The 25,414-nt window shown below is 47.8% G+C and overlaps 1 protein-coding gene across 4 annotated transcripts in view; it reads left to right on the top strand.

Annotated features, from left to right (window-relative positions):
- Plc21C (Phospholipase C at 21C) overlaps positions 1-25,414 on the top strand; it is a 685,580-nt gene that overhangs the window by 112,980 nt on the left and 547,186 nt on the right. For all 4 annotated transcript variants that reach the window (XM_075865841.1, XM_037419231.2, XM_075865843.1 and 1 more), the window contains one exon: positions 15,798-15,866. In XM_075865841.1, coding sequence (XP_075721956.1) covers positions 15,798-15,866 — 69 coding nt within the window. The remainder of the gene's footprint in view (positions 1-15,797; positions 15,867-25,414) is intronic.

Below are 25,414 nucleotides of genomic sequence, written 5' to 3'. Positions count from 1 at the left end.
GAAAAGAGACCTCTACATGGGTCCAATCATGCACGTTTCATTGTTAGAAACTCCACCCTAAAAATATGTTGACCACGTCCCTTTTTAATTAGGAGAGGGTCCTCAACTGAGCGAGAGTGACAATCTGTTGGGGTTCTCTCATACGGCTTGTCCACAAGCAGTTTTTCTCGTGGGAATGGTCAGTTTCCTTGATCTCAGCCGGTGCGTCTTGCAGTCTGCAGCTAGTTCGGGGTGCATCGCGGCCTTTGACGACCCTGCCGACGCCGCCGTAGGTACAAAGGATCAAACATCGGTGACTAAGGTTTGAAGAACACCCCATTCAGTACTTCTCTGCACGAAAGGCCAGTCTTTTCATAAGTGAAGGGTTCCATCGGTCAGCGGGGGAGTGCGGCGCCCGTTAATTTGCCGTTACGCCGGGTCGCAAAGGTGGCAGTCTGTGACAGCATGTATGCAAGCAAACAAACAAGTCGCACGACATTCCGATTTTCTTGTTACCGTTCGCACATTCTGCTTGCTGGATAGTTTCCTCGTAATTGCGAAAGGATAGAAGGGTTGAAGCTTGGGCTAGCTGGGTTTAGCTTTTAATCGACTCTTGAAACATAGAGGGAAGTTTAAACGAGAAAGTTTTTCCTTCTCGGCAACTTGCAAAATTCGGTGAGGACTTGTTCTGGGGTCAATTGAAGTTCTCGATGGATGCTGAGCAGTGCTAGTCCGGTCAATCTGTCGTCGTTGATATGATTTCGAAGGTAGCTCTTCAGCCTTCTCAGTGCGGAAAAAGTCCGTTCCGGGGTCGACGTCGACACGGGTAAAGTCGCCAAGATAGAAAGTAGGCTGTCGATGTTCGAAAAAAAGTCGTGGTTGCACATCTCTAAGGCCTGTAAAGCACAAGCTGTGCGATTCTTTTCTTCGATCTGGCAGCATTTGTTCACCCACAGTGTGAACTCTGCTTCGATGACATTAGCCGAAGGAATGTCGCCAAGGTAAAACTGCACTGCATCATCAATATCAGAAAGGCTAGCCGATGCGCAGAATTTCAGCAGCAGCATGTTAAGGCCTACCACGACCTTCTTATGGGCATCGAACCGGTCTCTTAATTGATTTTCGAAGTCAGCCAGCAAAGGCAAATACACATTCCTCCGGTAGTACTCTTCGGGAGTAGCAGAAGGTATGTTGCTTCTTTGCATCTGCCTTCCAGTGATGCGTGGTAGGGCCATCTCAACATTTGTGATCTTTAGCAAAGAGGGACTTCAGAAATATCTTATTAAATTCCATTTCCGCACTAGCCCTTTTTGTGGAAAGAACGTCTATAACATTCTTTACGTGATCGCACGCTTGAGCCAAGTCACAGTCAATTTTTTGAAGAAACTTGCAAAGTGGCAGTGTCAAAGAGAAGAGGTCGCTACAGATCTGAAGCGAAACGACAAACTCGGGCTTCGTAATGGCATTGAGCAGTTGAGAAGCTTTTGATGAAGTATCAGATGACGCGGCCTCTTCTTTCAAACATTCGAGGAATTGTACAATAGGCACGTACAGTTCAAGGAAACGCTGAAGTGCATCGCGACTCTCTACCCACCTTGTTTGGCAAAAGGAGAGAACTGATTTTCTTTTTTCTTGTGTTAAATCTTCTACTTTGTCTCGCAGTTGGTTCGTCCTCTGTGGCGAAGCTCTCACAAATGTACAGGTGTAGGATACAGTTCCCAAACAGTTGCGGATGCTGGGGAGTTTGCATGCGTGAAGCAGAGCAAGGTTCAACGAGTGGGCACTACAATTCACGTACAACGCTTTGGGCGCTGTTTGACGAATGAAGGCTTGAACACCGTTAAGGTGGCCGCTCATTGATGCCGCGCCGTCGTATCCTTGTCCGCAAAGTAGGTTCAGGTCGAAGCCATGACCTCTAAGGCTATTCAGGATTGTGCTCGCCAGCGCCTTGCCAGTGAGATCGTACACGGGAACGAAATCTAAAAAATCTGCTTTAAGAATGGGCACTCCCGACGTGTCGTGTCCAACGTACCTTACACATAGGGAAATGTGGGCGGTGTGAGATATACCGTATTGACTCAATTCTACCGCCCCCTCGATTGTAACGCGCACCCGATTTCCACCCCGAAAAAAAAAAAAAAGTAAGACATTGATTGTAACGCGCACCCATTTTTCTCGCTGGCCCGCACGATCACGCCACTCGAAAAAACGACTCCTTTCGGGAGTGTCTTCCATTTAAATATGAGGTACGGGCGAAGCTTGTGCCCATCTGACGTGTAGCAGAGCATTGCCGTCACTGTAGTTTTACCGTGGACCGATGTCAGCACGCGAACTTGCTTCACCCCCTTCTTCTTGACGGTTGTGGTGCCAGGCATGTCAAAGTAAAGAGGCGTCTGATCGGCATTCCCGATTTGCCCAAGCAGGTAGCCGTTGTTGCACCGCAAGTTTAGGACGAACCTCTGAAAACTGTGAAGCTATTCATCGTACTCCTCCGCAAAACTTTTCGCATATGCATGTTCCCCTTCGGAGGGAAAAGCCTTTCCTCTTCATAAAGTTAGTTAGTTAGCACCTGCTCGCTTTAAACTGGCTCCGCATTAGACCTTTTTCTAAGACTAATTGCATAGCCCGTACTTGGAGCAGTTCTGTCGTCACGGGCCGCTGTGCCGCTCGCTGCTCAAGCACATACTCGCCGAGCAGCTCTTTAATTTGCGGAAACCGACCCTGTTGTGGTCCACTGAAGCCTTTGAATGAAGCTTTGCTGTCGACAATCTTCTGCTTTTGTTTCTGCCGGTCCCGCACCCACGTTTCGGGAACTCCGAACGACCGCGATGCGGCCCGATTTCCGTCCGTTTCTGCACACGCGATGACTTTTCTTTTAAAAGCGGCATCGTGGTGCACTCGAGTTTTCGGAGTCAGCCCTTCCACGCCGTCGATGCTAATGCACTACTAGATGACGAACTCTTCAGCACACGTACGAAGTGCCGCACATGGGAAACGCATAGGCAGAAATGGCCGACGCGCCATGCCGACGCACGTAGGGGGCGGCCATTTCGGATTTGCCGATGGCAATAGATTAACCGTAATTTTTTTGTTCGTACTCGATTCTCGCGCATGCGATTTATCGCGTATGCGATAAATCGCATGCGCGAGAATCGCATGCGCGATGATTAAATCGCGCATGCGATTTATGAACTCGCTTAACCGGAAAAAAGGTGCACGTTAGATTTGAGTAATTACGGTATCAGTGGCCTCGTCAGCTAGAACTGAAAAACACGAACCTGAGTTGACGTTTTTCACTATCTTTCTTTGTATGATTTTACCACAGAGGGTGATCAACTCATTTTAAATTTTTGGGCTCGTGTACAGCGCATTCGCAGGAGATGTTTCCATGTGAGCTCTCAAGGCGGCATCTCCACATTTTGCTCTCATCCTAAGCAGTGTGCGGAAATTTCCATCATTTTTGAATGGCAGCACTTCAGACATATTTATCGGACCAGAGTCGTCTGTGCCGCGAAGCGGTACTTCTTGCCTGCTGCAGAAAAGGATTGTTTCTATTATTGGCAGCAAGTTCTTGCGGTTTTCTTCCGCCTGCTTTTTAAGGCCGTGGTCAAGTTGTGTTAAGATGTCATGCTGTGAGCGGGATCGGACTGCTAAAAAGTTCTCCGATAGCGTTCTTGACATGGCGTGATAACTGCTGGATGCGTGGCTCTTAAAGGCGTCTATGGCTTTCTTGTAATTGGTGAACTTCTCAGTTACAAAACAGCCCAAGCGCTGGTGCTCCCCTTTTCCTGCACACTCGCTTGCGAAGACTACGCAATATTTGCATAATGCTCCTTGAAGCTTCTCTGAATAAACAAGCCATGGGTAACAATCTACCCAGTGAGGTTGGAACTTCAGATTCCTTTTCCCTGTGGCTGGATAATCATAGTTAGCCGGAGGGGTCCACGGATTGAACAGCAGCTTCTCCATTGTCTCTGGATCATTACATTATTGCTTTTCGAGACAAACAGTCCGAAGTCGAAAATATTCGCACTCGTCGCACAGAGGGGAGGCGAACCAGAATGTGTAGGTGCCATGCCACTCACCTTCCTTGGGCATTGCCCAGTGGTAAAGGCGTCGCTTTGCCCAGCGTTGACTGTAGAACAAAGATCACTTGGAGTTGCACTGCGGCCACCATCATTTCCCGGCGGCGCATGGGTGTCCTGCTTGTGTTCGTTCTCAGGTGGGTAATATGAACCGGTGCATTCTCCTGAGTCGCTACAGAAGTTCGGACGCGCTTGGCTTTCCACCAGTGCTGAGGAGGGCGAAGTTTTATCCTTCGAAGGAGGCGGTTCTTCTCCGTCCGCTTCATCGGTTCGAACTTTCTTGAAGTAAGACGCTAGACTCCTTTGCTTCGTTGTTGCAGAGTGTCTTTTTATTTTGCTGCCGCAATCCTGTGCACGTACACAGAAGTGGCCAGTGGCTCCAAAAAGACGTTTGCGACTGCTTCGACTGCCTGGCGTGAACGGTGGGCGATGTTTTCTTCCTCTTTTATCTACTTTACAGTGGCTAGAATGTAGAAGTGTGATGAACACGCTGGCTCCCGCGTGGCACATGTGTTTTCTGAACGCCGCTACAGCTTGTGTGCATGCAGGCCCATTATTGTACTCCAGCTGCAGCAAACTAGATTAACGCTACTTAAATACCTTTTCACAGAAGACTCCATGGGCACTGCATACTCCCCTTAATATACGTGAACCCCCAAGAATGCACTGCCGAGACATTTGTACTCCCGTGGTACAGTCCACAAAGGAGGTGTTGCTCTGTTCCTGTGAAAAAGTCACCTTTTCACAGACGGCTCCCTGGGCGCCTGCATAATTCTCTCTGGGCTACGCTAATGAAATAGCCGTGACCCCCCAAAAATGCACTTTGTAGGATGTGACGTCAGCCTCTGTACTCCCGCACGCAGCCCAGCTCGGCGGCGTTTTTTTTCTCCTGTGAAAGTTGACCGCTGGTGCCGGATTGTGTGCCGGCTGTATCCTCGCTTTGTGCGCTTTGTTGGGAGGCGCATATACCTTCTGTGTACAGAAGAGGTAGATTTCCTTGCGTGTGGTTAAGGTTGTTCGAAGTTGCTCAGATATGCCAATCTTTCAGTAGATGTCATCTTTGATGATTCGTTTCGGTGGCGAGGACTACAGTTTGAGAAAAGTTTGCCCTGCAGCCTTCGTCCTCGGAATGTGCCGCTGAGTTTTTCCGCTTAGGGGTTTCGTTCCCTGGCAAATTTGCGCACTTCGTGTTGGTGTTGCCGTTGCTGTTGAACTGTTTACCTTCACAGAAGTAGACGCGCTTTTCGTAGGAACCCAAAGCCGACACGTGCGGTCCGCACAGACGGATAACTTCTCCAGCGGCAATGCACAAGGAAAGCATCTGGAATCAATAAAGGAGCTGCTACGGTATGAAAGACAAAAAAAAAAAAAAAGACTCGAAGGAACGCGAGGGCGAAGTGCAAAGCTTTACAAATAGGGCAGGTGCGCGTGCGGGGGAGGGAGCGCTGAGGTGTTCTGGTAAAAGGGTAGGTTTGAAGAAAGGAAGAAGACGGAAGCAATGCCAGGAAAGTTGCAGTGTAACTTTGGCAGTTGGTGGTCGCTGTGAAGGCGTGTAAATATTTTAGTATCACCCGAAAAGTTAAAGCATCAAAAAAATTTCGGGGAGGGGGGGTCAGAACCCCCTCAACCCCCCCCCCCCCTAGTTACGGGCCTGCTCTTGGGTATTCAGTTGTGCTGCGCTATGGGTAGGGCAAAGCCAGAGCACGTGTTCGAAATTGCAATAGGGATGGTTGCAAAGGGAGCATGTGGGTGGTGTGTCGAGGTCGACTCTTTGTAAGGTGGATGGTGTTATGTACGTACCTGTTTGCAATCTTCTGAGAGTTAGAGCTTGTGCTTTAAGTTTTGGGTGCGGTGCTGGGAAGGCACGTCTTTGTCCCCGGTAATGTGAAGTGATCTTGTGGTATGTGAGTGCTTTGTCCTGGCTGCAGAGATTCTCGTACCGCTCACTCATCGAGGGGTTGTTGTCCGCGGTGCGGCGTGTGAGCTCAGGCGCCAGGCGGTTGACCTCTTCGTTGGGATTGCAGTGGTCGAGTCCCGGTAACTGTCCCATGTGGGCTGGGAACCAGGATACGTAGATTTGAGCTTTCTCTTCCTTAACAAGGGTTTCTTTGCTCTCATACTCTCTTATTGCGTTGACGGTGAGTTTTCCAGTGCTTCTAGCTACTAGGCCAACCGGGAACGTTCGTGCCGCCATCTTAGAGTCTGTGTATATTGTGGAGTAGGCTTGGCAGCTTTGCAAGGCTAGCGCGATCGCCATTTCCTCTGCTTCGTGGACATGGCTTGTTTGGACGGTTGCCGCATTCATGAAGTTTCCGTCTATATCAACGACCGCTATGGCAAACGCCTCCCTGCCATAGTAGCGGGCGGCATCTACAAATAGCGCGTGCGTGTTGTGTTTTTTTGCCTTGTTTATGAGCGCCCTCGCTCTGTCTTTCCTTCGCCCTTTGTTGAATGTAGGGTGAACGTTGCGGGGGATTGGCTCAACCCTAATGTGTTTCCTCACGTCATTACTAAGTTGTGTTCTTTTCTATGGTTGGAAAATTGTGCAAATGCCTGCGTCTCATAGGATGAGATGGCCTGCCTGCGTCAACGACAGGCGTGTGATCTGTGCCACTCTCTGAGCCTCAAAAATTTCTTCGGCTGTATTGTGCAGACCAAGTTGCTGGAGTTTCTTGTTGCTCGTGCTATTGGGAAAGCCGAGTGCCGGCTCCTAACCTGCTTCCGTCTTGCGCCGCGCGACGATTTTGTAGTGTGGTAGCTGTCGCGATTTGCCGATTAGTTGTGGTAACATGACGGCGCGTTGAATGCAATGCTATGAAGGCGATAGCAAAAAATTGTAATGTTATAAGTAAGGCTGGCAGCCGACTCCTTTGGATACGGCATCGTGGAACTCGTACAAAACGCTGGTGTGAGCAAATACGGCTGCTCCAGGGAAAAGTGCTCGTTCAAGACGGGTGGTTTACTTTCTGTTTGAGCATTCGACGGCAGTTCTAACGCGTGGGAGATGTTATCTTACGCAGTTTCCAGGCCATATGGGATGTGCCCACTCTTTTCATCTCTGCTTCAGCAGCGCGCTTTTACCCGCTCGTGAAAGTTACGATGTGTGGAAGCATGTCACGGTACATGGTGGTGAGGGCAAAAACCCGTCTGGAGGGCATATACAATTGCTATCGCTATAAAACCGCAGTTTTGTACTGTAAAATAGGTGTTTAAGATTAGCTCTGCCTTCAGTCCCCATGTTGTTTCTTTGTGCGTTTATTTTTTGAGTTTTTGGGCCGAACATGCATATAAGGAATTGCTCCTTATAACGAATTTTCCCGGGAATTTATCAATTTCGTTATGCCCAAGTTTAGCTTTATTACATTCCCATATTGCAAATTTTTTTGGAATCGAATTCATTTTTTTTAGGCTTACGTTTTCCTGTGAAACCCAGTTCCTTCTTTTCACTCATCACCTGCACACCATTCTCGATAAACAATCTCGAATTGACTGCACTTCCTTGGTTTTTGCAAAAGCATTTGAGTCAATCATGCTTTACTAATGTATAAGCTCGCCTCTCTCAACCTGGCTCTATTATATTGGCATGACTTGACTACTTTCTGACAAACAGTCTTCAGTACGTCACTATTAAGGGTCATGACTTGCTAGAAATAAGCGTTACAATGGGTGTACCGCAGGGCACAGTTTCGGGACCACTTCTGTTTTCAATATATATTGTTATCACATATGTAATTTAGGTATGTGCACCTGTGTAGCGGGAAACAGGGTGGTGGCAGAAGAGGAGGACGTTCGGTTGGTGGCAATAATCTTACTGAATTAAGTCATTGATTCTTGGCTGATCCCCCTGAGTGGGTACGAGCCATGGCTGTGGAATCATCATCATCATCAAGAGCTCGCTGGTGCGCGTTCACTGCTGTATACTGTGAGTAGACCGTTACATGGGCTCTGAATAAACCCCTCTCCTAGACGTAACAGAGTGGTGGAGGTGCTGGGTATGGCACGTCGACATACCACGGAGCCACAGCTGTTCGGAGTTCGCTGGAGCCGTCGTCTTGCCGGTCCGCCATGAACAACAGTCGTCATGGCCCAGTGCGAAGGTCAGGAATCAACCGCCTCAACTACGCGCAGGTCTACACTGGCTACACCTAGGCACCACTACATGGAACCCCACCCGTTTGCGGGAATGGAAGGGAAAGATGTGGATGCGTGGCTAACGCATTACAAAAAGGTGAGCTGGTACAACCACTGGAACTCTATCGATCAGCTGGATAACTTCGCACTGTTTCTCACGCACACTGCCCTGATGTGGTATGAAAACAACGAAGTATCCTTGACAACATGGGCTCTCTTTGCTCAAGAACTGAAGAAATGTTTTGGTGACTCTGACTCAAAAAAGAAAACCGCGGAGCGGGCTTTTGCTGAAAGAGCTTAGACTCCTAGAAAAACGTGCACTCATTATAAGAGGACGTTCTTAAGCTTTGCAAGATTATAAACCCGCAGATGTCTGAATAAGACAGGGTCGGACACCTCTTGAAAGGCATAGCGGAAGACGTTTACAACTTTCTCATAGGCAGGGATGACCTCACCTCTGTCTCCCACGTCCAACATCACTGCCGCACGTTTGAAAAACTGAAGACTCGTCGCATTGCCCTGAAATTTGGCAGGCTGGCAAATGTGACAATGGTCGCCAGCGGTGGCGTGAGCACGCCCACCGACCTTGCCGCTACTATTCGGGCAATAGTGCGTGAATAGCTGCATCTACAAGGTGGTGGGGCTGACGAAACCATTCCTGATCCATCTACCAATCCACCCTACTACACGGTGGCGCCATTAGCTCCTTTGCCACCATCAGTATGTGTGACAGACATCAGCGAAACTGGAACTCCATGGCCACGTCGGGACTCATTCGCGGCCGACCAGCGATACGGCCAACGCCTTTGTCACGGCCCCGCCACACAGAGGTGGGCAGCCCCTGCTCAGCAAGCTCGTCACCGAGCCTTCACAGCTGAGCGGTCTCAGCATTGGTTCGGCGGGGGTCCTCTACCAGTCTGCTATAACTGTGACTTCGAAGGCCACATTGCCAGGTATTGCAACTACAGGCAGCCGCCAAAGTAAGACCGATCACTAAGATATAACCGTTCTGGCGTTACCCCGAGCACCGACATTCCCGGGAAGCGCGTCTTACGAGATCCCAGGACCGCTATGAAACCAATCTGCGGTCTTTAATCGCAGTGTGACACCACCACCTGCCCCTCGCACCAACCGATCACCGTCTCCTCGGCGCCACCACTCCTCGCCTCCTCGGCGCCACCACTCCTCGCCTCCTACGGAAAACTAGCCAGCGCGGCCGTTGGAGGTGAGGTCGCTGGAAAGTCTTCGATTTCAATAGATATACCTTCGTTAGCTTCCATGTTTAAAAATAAGGTTCGAGTGCTTATCGATGATGTACCAACAATGGCGTTGGTGGACACAGGTTCAACCGTGTCAGTGATGAGTTTAGTTTTCACCCGCCTCCTTGGACGAAAAGTTGTTTCCTTGGGACTGTCCTGATACGCTTCGTGGAGTGAGCGGAGAAGTGTTACAACCTGTTGGTGTCTGCACTGTGACTGTTAGTTTGGCGTGCCAGAACTTTGTTGCAGAGTTTGCTGTTCTCCCTCAGGCTATGCATGACATCATTCTGGGACTCGATTTCTTGAAGCTATGTGGTGCCACTCTCGATTGTCTCACAGGACAAATTACAGTAGATTCCGATATCCCAGTTGCGTTCATAGGAAACTCGCCCTGTCAGGAGAGTGCTCTTTGCGTGTCCGTGGACACAAGTGTGCCAACTGTGCCTCGTAGACGTAACAATATTATTGACCTACCTAACTGCGTCTCTTCATCCGTTAATTTTCATGCCGACGACTGTGTGTTTTACACGGAAATACGTACCGATGATGATAAGAACATTTTGTAGACCTAAATAAAATTAGGAATTGGTGCACTAAATGGCTTATGGAACTAAATCTCAACAAATGCAAGCTAATGACAGTCTCCGGCCAGCCCAATAGCTCCTCAACATACAAATTGGGTGGTCTTTCTCTTGACCAAGTATCGTCATATCGGTACTTAGGCGTTAAGATTTTTTTCAATCTAACTTGGAATGCTCATATTGACGTCATTACGAACAATGTTAACCCTACATCGGGATACCTACGTCGTAATTTTAGCAAAACCCCATTTTCCGTCAAGATGCTTTTTTACAAAACCCTTGTGCGCTCAAAATTGGAGTACGCTGCTGCAATATGGACCCTCAACACGAAAAGTTGATCAGGTATCTTCAGCTGATTCAAAATAACGCTGCACGTTTTGTTTTATTGGATTATCACCGTAAATCAAGCGTAACAGCAATGAAATACCATTTGTCACTGCACCTTTATATCACTACGTCGGAAGTATTTCCGGCTTCGCCTTTTGTATAAGACCTACCATCCTCCGGTACTGCATAGTGAGCTCATTATGCCTCCCACATATCATTCTTCTCGCATTGACCGCAAACATAAAGTTAAATGTACTTTCTGCTACACAAACACATTGTTTTGCTCCTTCATACCGGTCACATCAAACAATTGGAATCATATACCAGGTGACATCGTTTTCATCTTTATTAACTCCCTCTTTCGTCATTCTTTATCAGCTCAGCTACTTCACGATAGCTCTCCCTAGTCATCCCATCTGGTTCTCCTTCCTACGACTTTCTGTCTACATGTGTCAAAATGTCGCCATTCTCCAGCAGGTAGTTTATTTTTTTATGTGTCACATCTTTTAATTTTACATTTTTGCTAACATTGTATAACTTTATCACATCCACTCATTTCTCTTTGTGATTCCCTTAATTCTATTTCTTTTTTTTTTACGTTTCACATTTGTTCCGTTTCACTGATTAGAGATGTTATTTTGCTTGAGTCTTGTTCATATATAGCACATCCTGGCTCGCTGTTTTGTATTTTTCATGTTTTAACCCGCTTTCTTCTGTGATGCTTCGGCGATTGAGGGTAACGAAAATAAAATAAAAAATAAAATGCCCGTATTTGTCACCACAGTGACCCTTCGGTGGAAAAAGAGCCACCATGGCGGCCTATGGTACAGGTAGGAATGGTGGGTTGTAGTGTCGTTTCAATCGGTCCACGTGTACTGTCTCGCGCCCGCGGCACCGTTGATCTGTAGGTGGCTGAATACGCCCAACAATGTACTTGACTGGCGATGTCTGGCACAAGGCTCATTAAGGACAGTCTTGCTTGGGCGAGAACTTCAAAGAAAGGCCGGGGGTAGACGGCACGTAGAGCCACATGATTGTTCGAGGGGAGTGTGACGAAGGAGATGAGCTTCGCTCATGAGAGTGCTTCTGGCGACTACAATCATGCGTGGTAAGCAAACTTGGGAGCTGCTGATATTCTTCGGCAAAAAAGGCGGCTTTGGCTAGAGTCACCGTTTTGAAGGTTCTGGGCGATACAGAAGGATAGCGTCCAAGAACGAAGAAGGTTTCAGATTAAAAAGGAAGAACGGGAAAAATGCAGTGGTAGATGAATTGCGCTGTTGTACGCGTACGCAACGAATGACAGTATGCAGTACCGATTCGTGTGGTCATCAGAAACATACATTGAGAGCATGTCACCTAACGTGCCATTAAGCCGCACGATTATCTTGCTGGTTTGGGGTTGATATGCGGTGGTTGTTCTGCACGATGTCGCTTTCGCGCAGGAGGGCTTCAACAGCTTCGGACAACAAGGGATGCCCACAGTCGCTGAGGACCTCGCAAGGTGCGCCATGCCGAAGGACCAGGTTGCGAAGAATGAACAAGCCAGCATCACGCGCAGTGGCCTCTGAAAGTGCTGAAGTTTCAGCACGCGGTCGATGGCTACGATGACCCAGCGGTTGTCATTCGGTGTGTACGGTAGGGGACTACACAGGTCAATGCCGATGTGGTCGAAAGGCGGAAAAGCACATGGCAGTAGTCGGAGTAGCGCTGTTTTCGTGCGTGGAGAGCTCTTCCAGCATTGCACAGGGAACATGAACAGATGTGCTGCGAAACAAAGCGGTACATTCGGCGCCTATCGTATCGAATCCGCAGGCGGGCGAACTTCTTCAACACACCAGCATGGGCGCATTGCGGATCCCCGTGGAAGGAGGCACATACGTCAGAACGTAGGTGGTGAAGTATGCATCATCATCAGCACCAGCAGGGTGACGACGTCCACTGCAGGACAAAGGCCTCTCCCATGACCCGCCAGTCAACCCTGTTCTGTGCTTGCTGCTGTCATTTCATACCCGCAAACTTCCTAATCTCATCTGCCCACCTAACTTTTTGTCTCCCCCAAACACACTTGCCTTTTCTTATGAATCCAGTCGGTTATCCCTAATGACCAGGGGTTTTCTTGTCTCAAGCTACATGCCCGGCCCATGTCCGTTTCTTTTTCTTGAATTTAACTATGATATCCTTAACCCCGGTTTGTTCCCTGATCTGTTCTTCTATCTTCTTATCTCTTAAAGTTAGGCGTATCATTTTCCTTTTCATTGCTCGCTGCGTCGTCCTCAATTTAAGCTGAACCATCCTTGAAAGCCTCCAGGTTTCTGATCTGTAGGTGAGTACCGGCAAAATGTGGCTGTTAAATACCTTCCTCTTGAGGGATAGTGGCAAACTACCAGTCACAATTTGAGAGTGCTCTGAACCCCATTCTTATTCTTCTGGATGCTTCAATCTCGTGGTTCAGCTGCGTCGTTATTATCTGTCCTAAGTAGACATCGTCTTTTACAACTTCAAGTGAACTATTACCTATCCCAAAGCAATGTTCTATGCCTAGGTTGTTATACATTACTTCTGTTTTGTGCAGAATAAATTTAAGACCTATCTTTCTGCTCTACTTGTCTAACTCAGTAATCATGAGTTGCAATTCGGCTCCTAAGTTACTCAGCAATGCAATGTCATCTGCGAAGCGCAGGTTACTAAGGTACTCTCCATTAACTTTTATCCCTAACCCTTCCTATCCTAGGCCCCTGAAAACCTCCTTTAAGCACATGGTTAATAGCATTGAGGAGATTGTATCCCCTTCTTTTACATCGTTTTTGATTGGTATTCTGTCACTTTCGTTTTGTAGTACTATGGTGGCAGTTGATCCTATGCAGATTTCTTCCAGAATGTTTACATATGCTTTGTCGACGCCCTGGTTCCGCGGTAACTGCATGACTGCTGATATTTCTACTGAATGAAGTGCTTTCTCGTAATCTATGAAGGCTATGTACAGTGGTTGGCTGTATTCCAAGCATTTCTATATTACCTGATTGATAGTGTTATTATGGTCGATTGTTTAGTAGCCTGTTCGAAATCCTTGTTCCTTTGGTTGGTTGAATTCTAATTTTGTTCTGATTTTGTTAGTAATTACCTTTGTAAATATCTTGTATGCCACAAAACAAACTGATCCACCTGCAATTCTTCAAGTCCTTCCCACATGAAAATGGGATGTGAATTCCCAGCTGGAAACTGCTATTCAGGCGGGGAATTTCCAATTCCCAGCTAGAAATGCCATTTTCGGCTGGTAATTAATCCAATCCCAGGCTGGGAATGGTATTTCCAGGCTGGAAATGAAAATGATTCCCGACTAAAAAGCCATTTCCAGATTGAAGCTTTCCAGTCCCAGTTTGGAAGTTACATTTCCAACTGGAAATGGCTTTCCAGTCGGGAATCATTTCCATTTCCAACTTGTAGTTTTCCAGTCCAAGTTTGGAAGTTATATTTACAGCAGGAAATTTTTTCATCTCGCAGTTGGGAAATAATTTGCTCGATTAGCATAAAATTCTCGTGTTTGAGAGTGGTTATTTGACAAAAGAAATTTGAGCCAAACAATAAAATGCCCTACATACAAGGGACAGATTAAGTGTTTACCGCGTTCACTCTAATGTCAGTCGAGCTTTTTTTATCCAGATTTTTGCTACCTAAAGTACGTTTTACGAATAGAATACCAAAACTCAACTTTTTTTCCTAGACGCAGAGAAAAGTGACCTCTCGGTAATACAGGCTGTGCATGACTCGCAATATGGATCACATGCGTGCATGCGCGTCAGCAAGGGTATGGAAAAGGGCACGTGCTCACCTCAATACACACCGAAGTTTGCCCCCACCAAAGCTACACCAGCGCTCTCCCCCTCCTCCGGCAGTGGTGCAGCACAAGTTTGCACCCCTCCCAAAAAAAAAATCCTGCGAACGACCGAGATCATACAGCACACATTTAACCACTGTGATTTTAGGCACCTGGCCCGTACAGCTGGCCACTGAATATAGGGCGGGGCCGGACCTACTTTTCTTTGACCCTATAGTCGTGCACCCGGCGAACACGGTGTTACAAAATGTTACAACAGCAGACGTTGAACCCGGTGCTTGCTCAGTTGCACATTAAAGGGCCACTCACCACGCACCATACCAAATTGAGATGTGTGTCACGTAACAGCATGACTACATGCTACGCTCATGATGCACTTGCGGCCGTTTCGATAGCTTCACATGTACCAAACTCGGTATTACGCGACGCAAACGGATGACATAGGTAAATGACACAAACATCATAGTCATGACATGCACGTCATGTAACATGATTACATGCCACACTCATGATGCGCTCGCAGCCATTTTGCTAGCTTTGCATATGTCAAATTTGGTATTTTGGACGTTAATGGATGACGAAGATATGTGACTGGTGCAAACATGATAATCATGAGATGCGTGTCATGTGAGAACATGACTACATGCTACAGTCAAGGCGCCAATACATTTTGACGTGACCTGGTGCGCGTGCTCACCGGCGTCCATTTCCTCGGGTCACGCTGGCAATGCCACGCGAGGCACCGATCCTGCCATATATTCGCAGGCGCGTGGCGCGCTGCGTTGCTTTGGCGCATGCGCGTTTCAGCGTGTCTGGCGTCCCCCGTCTCGAAAAGAGGGAGACGCATCGAATGAAATCATTCTTTGGTAGATATGACTTTTACAAATCAAATGCCCCGCTTGATTGCATTAAACTACAAACTATTTAATATACTACTATCAAACGTGTCTTGTTGCATTTTTCTTTTTATTCTACTAAACAGATTAAGCTTAACCTGTTATTGGGAAAGTAATTCATAAAAACTATCCAGTTTTTGGCCAATCCCCCAGCGTTGGTGGGCTCCACATCGTCAAGGATCTTGACTTGACTTGCCATTTCAGCTAAAGATTTATGGATGCTTAGAGGAACTCAATTCGTTTGCTGTACAGCAAAGTTCTGTGATAGAGAACGTTCGCGAATGCTCTCGGACAGGGTAACTCAGTTTATGACTACTGAAATCCGAAGTTGTTTGTTACTGCAAAGCTTTCGTGCACTTTTCACATAGTGCTAATTATGCATACGTTCACATGCAAATAAGTAGAGTGACTTCTCAATGGCTTGAAATTTAACTAAAATACCTAATCTCTCTCTAAGTTATGATAACAAACTGAAACAACCGAGCTTCATATTGACAATCTTTTTTCTTAGAGCCCTTGAACTTCGTTGAAGGAAAGTTTCACTGAAAGTAAACTAATAGTGAAATAATTCATGAGAACTGTGTCAGTCCGACATCGGTGCTTAATCTTGCGTCTAAGTAATGCATACTGGCTTGTGTGTACATGCACGTGCACAAAGAGCTGTGTTTGACAGCTTCAGAGAAACTGCGTGCCTTGTTCCACAGGAGACAGAGTTCCTGGACATATCCAGCATCCGGGACACGCGAACGGGAAAGTACGCCAGGACGCCAAAGGTGAGCCCTCACTTGCTTATTTGCTATAGGTTATTCATGCAAAAAGAGGGGCACACTTTTGAAAGTGTTTCGCTTGACCACAGCCATAAGTGCCCGGGTAATGCCTATTCCGAACAACAGTGAGTGATGTTTCCAGCAACGAACGATTATAATAAACTTACTTCACAAACACTACCTTATTTCATCTACAAAACTTTTCGTACACAACACTTCTAATGCACCTAAAAGCAGTTCTACAACTACGAATCTACAAAAAAATGCCTGGTACAACAAACGAGACATTTTCACATTACGCTGGAAATATTAGTCTCTTTGACTCACTTACCATCACGCATAACACTTAAACGTGCGATGCAAACTCCTGTACAGTCATTTAGTTTACAGAAACTACTTGAGTGACAACACAACAACAACAACAAAAGAACTCAACCATATGAAATAGACAAAACGTCACCTTGCCACAAAGCGTTACAATCACGCAACCCCGTGATCATCTGAGACACGAAAGAACACAAGCAGTCTCATTCAATTCGCCTTCAATACGAATAATGTCTTTTTCACATTCGCCTCCCATTCAACTGTGGACGCCACCCGTTGCAACTGGCTCGGCCTTTTACTAAAAACTGCGACCAATCGTTTACATTTACCCACCCTTTGGAAGCAGCAACCTCCAAATGCCGTCTCTGATGCGTCCGTAGCCAAGCAAAAAGCTGTGCTGGGTCGGTTGCTGTCAACTTGGAAAGCAACGCGAAGGTCTCTACTTAATCAAACGCTACCTGTGCCTCTACGTTTGGCAGCGTGTTCGACGCTCTCGACTTTTCACTGAAAGCCTTTCAAAATGTCACCAAAACGCTGCCCCATCGCACTTCCGTCACCAGACGCCACCCCCACCCCCACCGACGTCCTACCGTTCGCCAGCGGCCCAGCGCAGAGCGCCGAGGAAGACTGATGTCTGGTGCACCCTTGACCACCGCCCGCTGCGCTACCACTGCGGTGAGGCTGGACACACATACCGTCGTTGCCAGTACCGACAGATGGAACTGCATGGCTTCGCCGTCAATGAACCGCGTTCGCAGCCAGGAGAACGGCCACGTGACATCGCCGACTACCTGACAGGAACTCAATGGACACCACGAAGTCCTTCCCGTTCACCGTCGCCCAGCTGTCGCATGCCACCGCACCCCTGGCAGTACTCTGGCCCAACGCGGGGCCGGTCTCCTAGCCCGTATCCGGGAAACTAAGGGCAGCAACTGATGGAGGTGCGGTCGCTGTGCGACGAACTACCGAAGATCCTCCTCTGACGATGCCGCCGCGACGGAGCCTTCCGAACACAACGCCAACCAGGCAAAGCCCTGACGACGAAACCTCACTTACCGAAGGTGACCTGACGACGCAACATGGAAGCAGCGGAACAAGCCGACGCAGCCGTGACTTGACGCCACGCCCTAACTGTAATGCGAGATGGCGAACTAGCGACCTCGACGTTCTTATCGATGGCCACAGTGTGACCGCTCTCGTCGATACTGGAGCCGACTATTCCGACATCAGTGGGTCGTTCGCCGCGAAGTTAAAGAAAGTTAGGACAGCTTGGGAAGATAGGACAGCTTGGGAAGGCCCTGAAATCCGCACAGCTGGAGGTCATCTCCTAACGTCTGCAGGAATCTGCACAGCGAGAGTCACTATTAACGACCGTATTTATCTTAGACTTCGTAGTCCTACAGCGTTGCTCGAAAAATGTCATCCTTGGCATGGACTTCTTGTGCCTCCATGGTGCTGCCATCAACCTAAAAACAATGTCGATAACGTTATTCACAGAAGGAGCACTATGGCCGCGCACGCCGTCAGGAAACCATGCCTTGAATGTGCTGGAAGAACAAGTCACCATTCCGCCTCGCTCAAGCGTCATTATTTCAGTCGGCGCTCTTAAATCACCTGACTTGGAAGGCGTCGTTGATGGCAGTCAGCATCTGTTGGTCACCCGAAATATTTGCGTCACAAGAGGAATTTAGAGCTGCAGGGAGGCAAAGCAACAGTTATGCTCACGAATTTCAGCAATGAGTACAAACATGTGAACAAAGGAACAACGGTCGCATACATCGAAGAAATTGTCGAAGCCACCAGTGCTTTCGCCCTCGCCGATTCTGCGGAACCTGCTCAGAGGAACCAAGCCTCTCCCATAGCTTTCGATGTCAATCCTAGACTTCCGAACCATAAGCAAGAACTGCTCAAGGCCCTGCTCCTTCAATACACACATTGTATTTCATCGTCATCGAAAATTCGGCAGACCTCAATCACGAAACATCGCATCATAACCGAAGAAAATGCCAGACCATTCCGTCAGAGTCCGTACAGAGTTTCGACGCCAGAACGTGCGGCCATGAAGTGACAAGTTGATGAAATGCTGCGGGATGACATCATCCAGCCGTCCAAGAGTCTATGGGCGTCCTCCGTGGTGTTAGTGAAGAAAATGGATGGGACCCTACGTGTCTGCGTCGATTATCGCCGCCTGAACAAAATCACAAGAAAGGACGTGTATCCTCTCCCACGAATAGACGACGCACTTGATCGGCTCCATAATGCCAAGTACTTTTCATCAATGGACCTCAAGACTGGCTATTGGCAAATCGAAGTCGATGAAAGAGATTGAGAGAAGACGGCGTTTATAACACCGGACGGCCTCTTTGAGTTTAAGGTGATGCCCTTCGGTCTTTGCGCAGTGCCTGCAACTTTTCAACGTGTTATGGATACATTACTGGCAGGATTGAAGTGGCAGACTTGCCTTGTGTACTTGGACGACGTCGCTGTGTTTTCCTCGAGTTTCGACGAGCATCTTCGGCGCCTTGAAGCTGTACTTCAAGCCATCAAGACTTTTGGACTCGCACTGAAGCCAGAAAAGTGCAGATTGGCGTACGAGGAGCTCTTGTTTCTGGGGCACGTTATTAGCAAGTCTGGAGTTCGTCCCGATTCACGAAAAACAGCCGCCATCGCCGACTTCCCGCCGCCCACTGACAAGTAGGCGGTGCGCCGATTTCTGGGCCTGTGTGCCTATTATAGGCAGTTCGTGAAAAACTTCGCCCGCCTCGCCGATCCTCTCACTAACCTTACCAAGGCTGACGTGGAGTTCAAGTGGGAAACGCCACAGGAACACACTTTCCAGGAGCTTAAACATCGCCTACAGACGCCTCCGTTACTTGCCCATTTCGACGAATTCGCCGAGACAGAAATACACACTGACGCAAGCAGCGTAGGTCTCGGCGCCGTTCTTGTGCAGAAGGCTCACGGACTTGAAAGGGTTATTAATTACGCCAGCCGATCGCTATCCAAAGCAGAAGCCAATTATTTCACAACAGAAAAGGAGTGCCTCGCCATCATCTGAGCTACGTCGAAATTTCGCCCCTACCTCCACGGCAGGCCCTTCAAAGTTGGGAGCGACCACTACGCCTTGTGTTGGCTAGCCACCTTGAAGGACCCTTCAGGTTGCCTCGCACGGTGGAGCCTGAGACTTAAAGAGTATGATATTACTGTCATTTACAAGTCCGGCAAGAAACACTCCGACGCTGACTGTCTCTCTCGTGCGCCTGTCGACCAACCACCACCCGTCGAACCGGATGACGACTACTTCTTGGGAACGATAACTATCGACGACTTCGCTGAACGACAGCGGGCCGACCCGGAACTTAAAGCCCTAATAGAATACCTCGATGGCAGGACCGCCGAAGTCCCAAAGGTATTCAAGCGTGCACTTGCATCGTTCTTCCTGCGAAACGGTCTTCTCCAAAAGTAAAACTTTTCACCGCTTCGAGCCAAGTACCTCCTCGTGGTGCCTTCAGCTCTGTGACCAGAACTCCTGCAGATCCTGCACGATGATTTGACAGCAGGGCACCTCGGTGTTTTTCGCACGCTCGCGAGGATACAAAAAAGGTACTATTGGCCACGTCTTACCACCGACGTCGCTCGTTATGTGAGGACATGCCGGGACTGTCAAAGACACAAACACCACCGACAAGGCCGACGGGACTTCTGCAGCCAATTGAACCACTTCAGCGACCTTTCCAGCAGATTGGTATGGACCTACTAGGGCCGTTCCCGAGGTCGGCTTTCGGAAACAAATGGATCGTGGTAGCTGCCGGCTACCTCACCCGCTACGCCGAGACAAAAGCCCTGCCAAAAGGCAGTGCATCCGAGGTAGCTAAGTTCCTCGTCGAAAATATCGTCCTACGTCACAGCGCCCCGGAGGTCCTTATCACCGACAGAGGAACGGCATTTACTGCTGACCTAACTCAAGCGATCTTGACATATAGCCAGACAAATCACCGCCGGACGACAGCGTACCACTTACAGACCAACGGCCTCACCGAGCGGCTAAACAAGACGATCGCCGACATGCTGGCACTGTACGTCGATGTCGAACACAAGATGTGGGACGCCATTCTTCCGTACGTGAACTTCACATACAACACGGCGGTGCATGAAACAACGCAGATATCTTCATACAAATTGGTCTACGGAAGGAGCCCAACAACGACACTCGACGCCTAGTTACCCAACGTCACTGACGAAGAAAACCTCGATGTGATTGAGTACCTTCAACGTGCCGAAGAAGCCTGACAACTCGTGCGTCTCCGTATCAAGAATCAACAGACGACCGACAGCCACCATTACAATCTTCGACGACGCTTTGTGGAATACCAGCCCGGGGAATGTGTTTGGATATGGACTCCGATACGCCGACGTGGACTAAGTGAACAGCTTCTGCGATGGTACTTCGAACCGTACAGGGTGGTTCGACGTCTCGGCCCACTTGATTACGAGGTTGTCCCCGATGGCGTCACGAACTCTCAACGACGCCGATCGCGACCTGAAGTCGTCTATGTCGCGTGCCTCAAGCCATTTCATGTGCGTTAACAAACTGAAACAGTGTTTTTTGTATTATTATTGTATCATAATTGATTCATTGTTCTTTCTTGCATTATTGTTGTACCTTCATCTTTAGTTAAAGCATCGGGATGATGCCTTTTTCTGAGGGGGGCGATGCCACGTTTCGTTTCCAAAACATCGCCGCAAAACACTACACAATTCTCGGCGCAAAACACGCGTGCAGTTTTCGAGAAGCGTCCGGACTTTAGTAGATCATTTCGATAAGATCACGACCACTCTGCGAACTGTACAGATTATTCTGGAACTTACGCCACCGCCAGCAATAGCGCTGGAATATTCGATGGCAAAAGTATAAATGTCGACGCACTTCGCCGCTTGTGAGTAGATGATCGACGGCCGACGCTCCGTTCACCGCTATCAGTCCAAGACTGCTACTGTAATCGGACTTTCTGTTTACCGGGCACAGGTTCGCCCAAATAAACAGTTAAATTCCAACACAGTCTCCTGTCTTCGGCCACGTCACGACCACGATACAATATTGTGGGCATTTATAAGACACTTCTTTGCCTTCACCTTCTCGGTTTGTGGGGACGTCTTTCGAGTTTGTTCGCTGTCTCGGGTGGGACTGGACTGCTACGATAGCGATCTGCTTCAGTGTATTGACGTAAACCAACGTTATGCACTTCGGAACAGTTTTAAGGGCGAAGCTCCTTAAAGCGTGGGTCGGTCGTCAGTTGTATATTGGTTGTTCATCAGAGTCCTGGCCCAACCCACCATGGGGGATCGGCCATGAAACGTACCGTACCTCATTTTTGAGATTGAATTGTTTTACCAGCTGGGTATTTAGATAGGGATGTTTAAACAAAAAACAGATTTGTAAAAGATGTATTTTAAAGAAAATACATAGAGGTAATAAAAAACAGCAAGGTAATATGTCTTGAAATAAAATGATCTTATGCCTCAGCTGAACATTCTATTAGTTATGTTGCCTTTAACAAATTCCATACGGCCCCACAAACGTTCCTCTGGCGAAATCCCTTTTCAGTTGCTCCAAAGGAAGCACCAGGAGGGATAAATTTAGAGCCAACCTACAGAGGTATCTTCTGACAGTCTCCTTTTTTGATTTGTATATATTGGTGCAGGGATTCACTCTCGTTGCAGTGGAGGCGTAGGGGAGGCTGTGCCAGACCAGACCTGTTTAGATAAACATTGAGGGGGGGGGGAGGGACTGGGATCGTAGTCTTGTAATTGATATCTCCGCCATTCAAGAGGAGCACTATCAATTTTTTCAGGGGTACTTGAGATGAGAAAAATCAGGTGTTGCCAAGCGAGATTTATCAAAATGATCTAATATGACTAATTTTTCAATGCGTGCCCCGGTGATAAATGCTGGCATTGGCAATATAGAAATTATGGGATAATTATGTGTATGCATGTGTATAGTAACCACCTCACAGCATATCCGCGGAATGAATGATGACGAATGGCGCTAAGATTCGGAAAGTGTCATCGGCAAATCATGAATCATCCGCTGGCTTCGTCCGTCCATCGTTTGTCTGTCTGTCTGTTTGACACACGAACAGACGGACGGATGGGAGCACGGATGGATCGATGGACACACAGACGAACGCAGGGACAGATGGACAGACAGACGGACAGATGTGCGAACTGTTGGAAGCAACAACAAATGCACGGACGGAAGCTCAGACAGACTGATGGACGCTCTGCCTCACTCGTCATCATTTGCTCCGTGGTTATGCTGCGATTTTTTTTTTTTCGCACGCTGGGTCTGTAGCGCAAACAAATGTAAAGCCATCGCGGTAACAGACCAGCCCTGATGCATAGGATATTCCTCTGGTGACACAGCATGCAGGGGTGCAATCCAGGATGGCCTGAGCTTCTCAGGCAGCCAAGTTTACTCCGAGCTCTCTTGCGGTGGCTGTGGTATGAAGACGGTGCATAGTGCCTGATAGCAGCGTTGGTAAAAACAGTTACACGAACATGCGTGGTGTTGTAAACACATGCACTCTAAAAAAATGAGTAAAATGGGTGTCTTTTTGTCCCACAACAATAATCGTCATCAGGCTTGCGTGCGCTTGGTTTCTTGAAAACTCGGCACTGGCCACTTTCCTATCGAGAATGCAATGTAACCCTGATAATGGGCATGTCGATCGTGACCGGAATGTACTGGGCACGGGGCGATAGCGCAAGGATGGAACCCAATATAGATGACGATTTTTGTTGTGGGACAAAAAGACACCCTTTTTACTCGCTCTTTTTTTAGAGTGTGTGGGACATTTGTGGCAGTTATGAAACACCGCCTGCGAGCACGTAAGCGCTGCCACTCACTCAACATTTTAGCAGTGCAGCGGGGTAAGCGTGATTGTTGTGCTGTCTTTTTGTCAACTCAACATGCACCTCCCACAGGCGTGTTCGTGGGCATATCTCCTTCTTCGTACAGGTTCTGTCGTTCCACCTGCAGCATGAAAATTTTCACTCTCGAAGGCAGCAAGGATGCACACGCAACACTCTCGTGCTGCTTCTTTCGCTTCTGTCAAGTATTGAAGATAAATATAAAGACAAGTGGTCATCAGGGGCACTCGTACCTTGTCTGTAACGCGGCCGACGCGGCTGTGATTGAATAAGTCGTGAGCGTGGTGAAATTGTATGTGAAATATCATAGCCAAGTGGTGATATCACTTTTACTTCTGCGCGCGTGTGTGCATAGTCTGTGGGATAAAACTGATACATTAATCGTGCCGCTCAACGCGCGTACTGCTCCTCGGCATGAGCAAACGTGGTGGGCGTAGCCGATCTTCGCTGCGGGCGTCTGTCAATCAAACTGATTGACGTGTGAACTCGGATACAAATTCCTTGATTCTAAGAAGGCCCGAGTTCAACTCGTGACTGTTATGGTACTGGTGTGACTGTCAAATGTTTGATGCGGTGAACGCCAAGCGGCAGCTTCTTTGCATATAAATTAATTTGGTGAGCTTACACTACTTGTGCAAGGCTAGAGTCATAAAGGAGCTTGTGATAACCTAGGTTCTTGTAGGTTTTTGAGTTGATTGTCTACCTATGTGCGTGGTTGGCTTCGAAGTGAAGACCACGTCAGCTCTGCCCAAATTTTGATTGTACTAATTGGCTGAGGCTTAACGACCATTACACTAAGCTGTCTTGTCTTCATTGATAAAGCCTTAATCAAAAGGCAATTATCTCGGGTGCAATTACCGAGGCCATGATCAGTATCAAACTAATAAACATAATCCAGATTAGCACAATACTACTTGTCAATATAATAGTAAAGGCTAATTACACATGGTTTTACGTAATGTCCTGATGTATAACATCGCAGTAATTAGCATAGTTAGCTCATCAATTAACATGCTATAGTTAGCCTGGTTCTAGCTTTACATAACTTCAATAGTATGGTCTTCTTAAGATATGGCGTAACTACCTTTGCCTTATCATGACTTGGCATAATTAGCTTGGTCATAGCATGTCCTGGCCTATCTATTTAAGTATACCATCCAGCTGAAAAAATCACAGCATATACATGGAGTGAATGATGATGCGTGGGGCGAAGCTTCGGAGGGTTTATTGGTATAAACTGTGAATCGTCTCTCTGTGTGTCTGTCTGTCTGCTCGTCAGTCCGTTTGTCCATCCGTCTACACCTGCTGAGTGAGTCATTTACTAGGCAGTCACGTCAAGCGAGCTAGGAGGGACAACCTACAGCTTTAGGACCTTCACCCCTGATATAGCTAATTAGACGGCCACATGTGCTCAGATGCTAGCTGGCGATGACAACAAAGAAGACGCGCACCGGCCGAGCAGTGCGCTAGAATCTCGATGCTGACCATGATGATTAACACGTGGCCTGGTGTTTAGCTGCAGTTGCGATGTTGCAAGACGCTCAACTGGTACTGATCTCAGAGGTCGCTGTGCTGAATATTCTAAAACAGACTAAACACAGGCAATAAAAGCTTCAAAATTAATTTGAACACCCCGTGCCTCTAAAAATACCACCACAAAATGTTCCTGACGCTTTCATTTTATCAGTGCACTACTGCACTCAGTGGAGCGACAAACAAATGAAAGATGCATCCGGTTTGAAAACACCATGCAACTTAGTCGGTCGTCCTTGACGTGATGACTGGTTCTATCGTAACCAATGAAATGCAGCGTGCTAAAAGGTGGATTTGAATTTTTGTACTGTGGGCTCGTTCGTAAAGGGGTTTTCCCAGAGCTCGAAAAGATCCCAAGTTTCACGAAATTCGGCTGATCTTGCATAGCGCTCTAGATGATTGTACGAGCATATCGCCACAGTCGGGGACATAAGACATGATTGTAATACTTTGTTGACTGCCCTGAGGTAGCTCAGTGTTTTCTGCAGCAAAAAAAAAAAAAAAGGAAGTGGTGAGTCATCTCCGTGAAGTGAATACGTGGTATCGATCACCTGCAGAACGCGTTGCATGCAGCAGATAGAGGTGGACGCCGTTGAAAGAAAATCCCACCGTAATATGAGTTGCGGGGCACACGAACAAAGCAAAGCGAATTGTATGTAATGCAGTGGAGCATCAATGTAGACACGAACAGTGCACATGGCGGAAGGTCGAAAGGCGTCCCGTTGTGCAGCGAGCTACGTAGGTTCATCGTTGAGTGTAGTAAC

Source organism: Rhipicephalus microplus, chromosome 6 (assembly GCF_043290135.1).
Source record: "Rhipicephalus microplus isolate Deutch F79 chromosome 6, USDA_Rmic, whole genome shotgun sequence".
In the NCBI taxonomy this organism is placed as follows: domain Eukaryota; kingdom Metazoa; phylum Arthropoda; class Arachnida; order Ixodida; family Ixodidae; genus Rhipicephalus; species Rhipicephalus microplus.
Note: the sequence above shows the minus strand (reverse complement) of the source record. Positions and strands in the feature narration are given on the sequence as shown.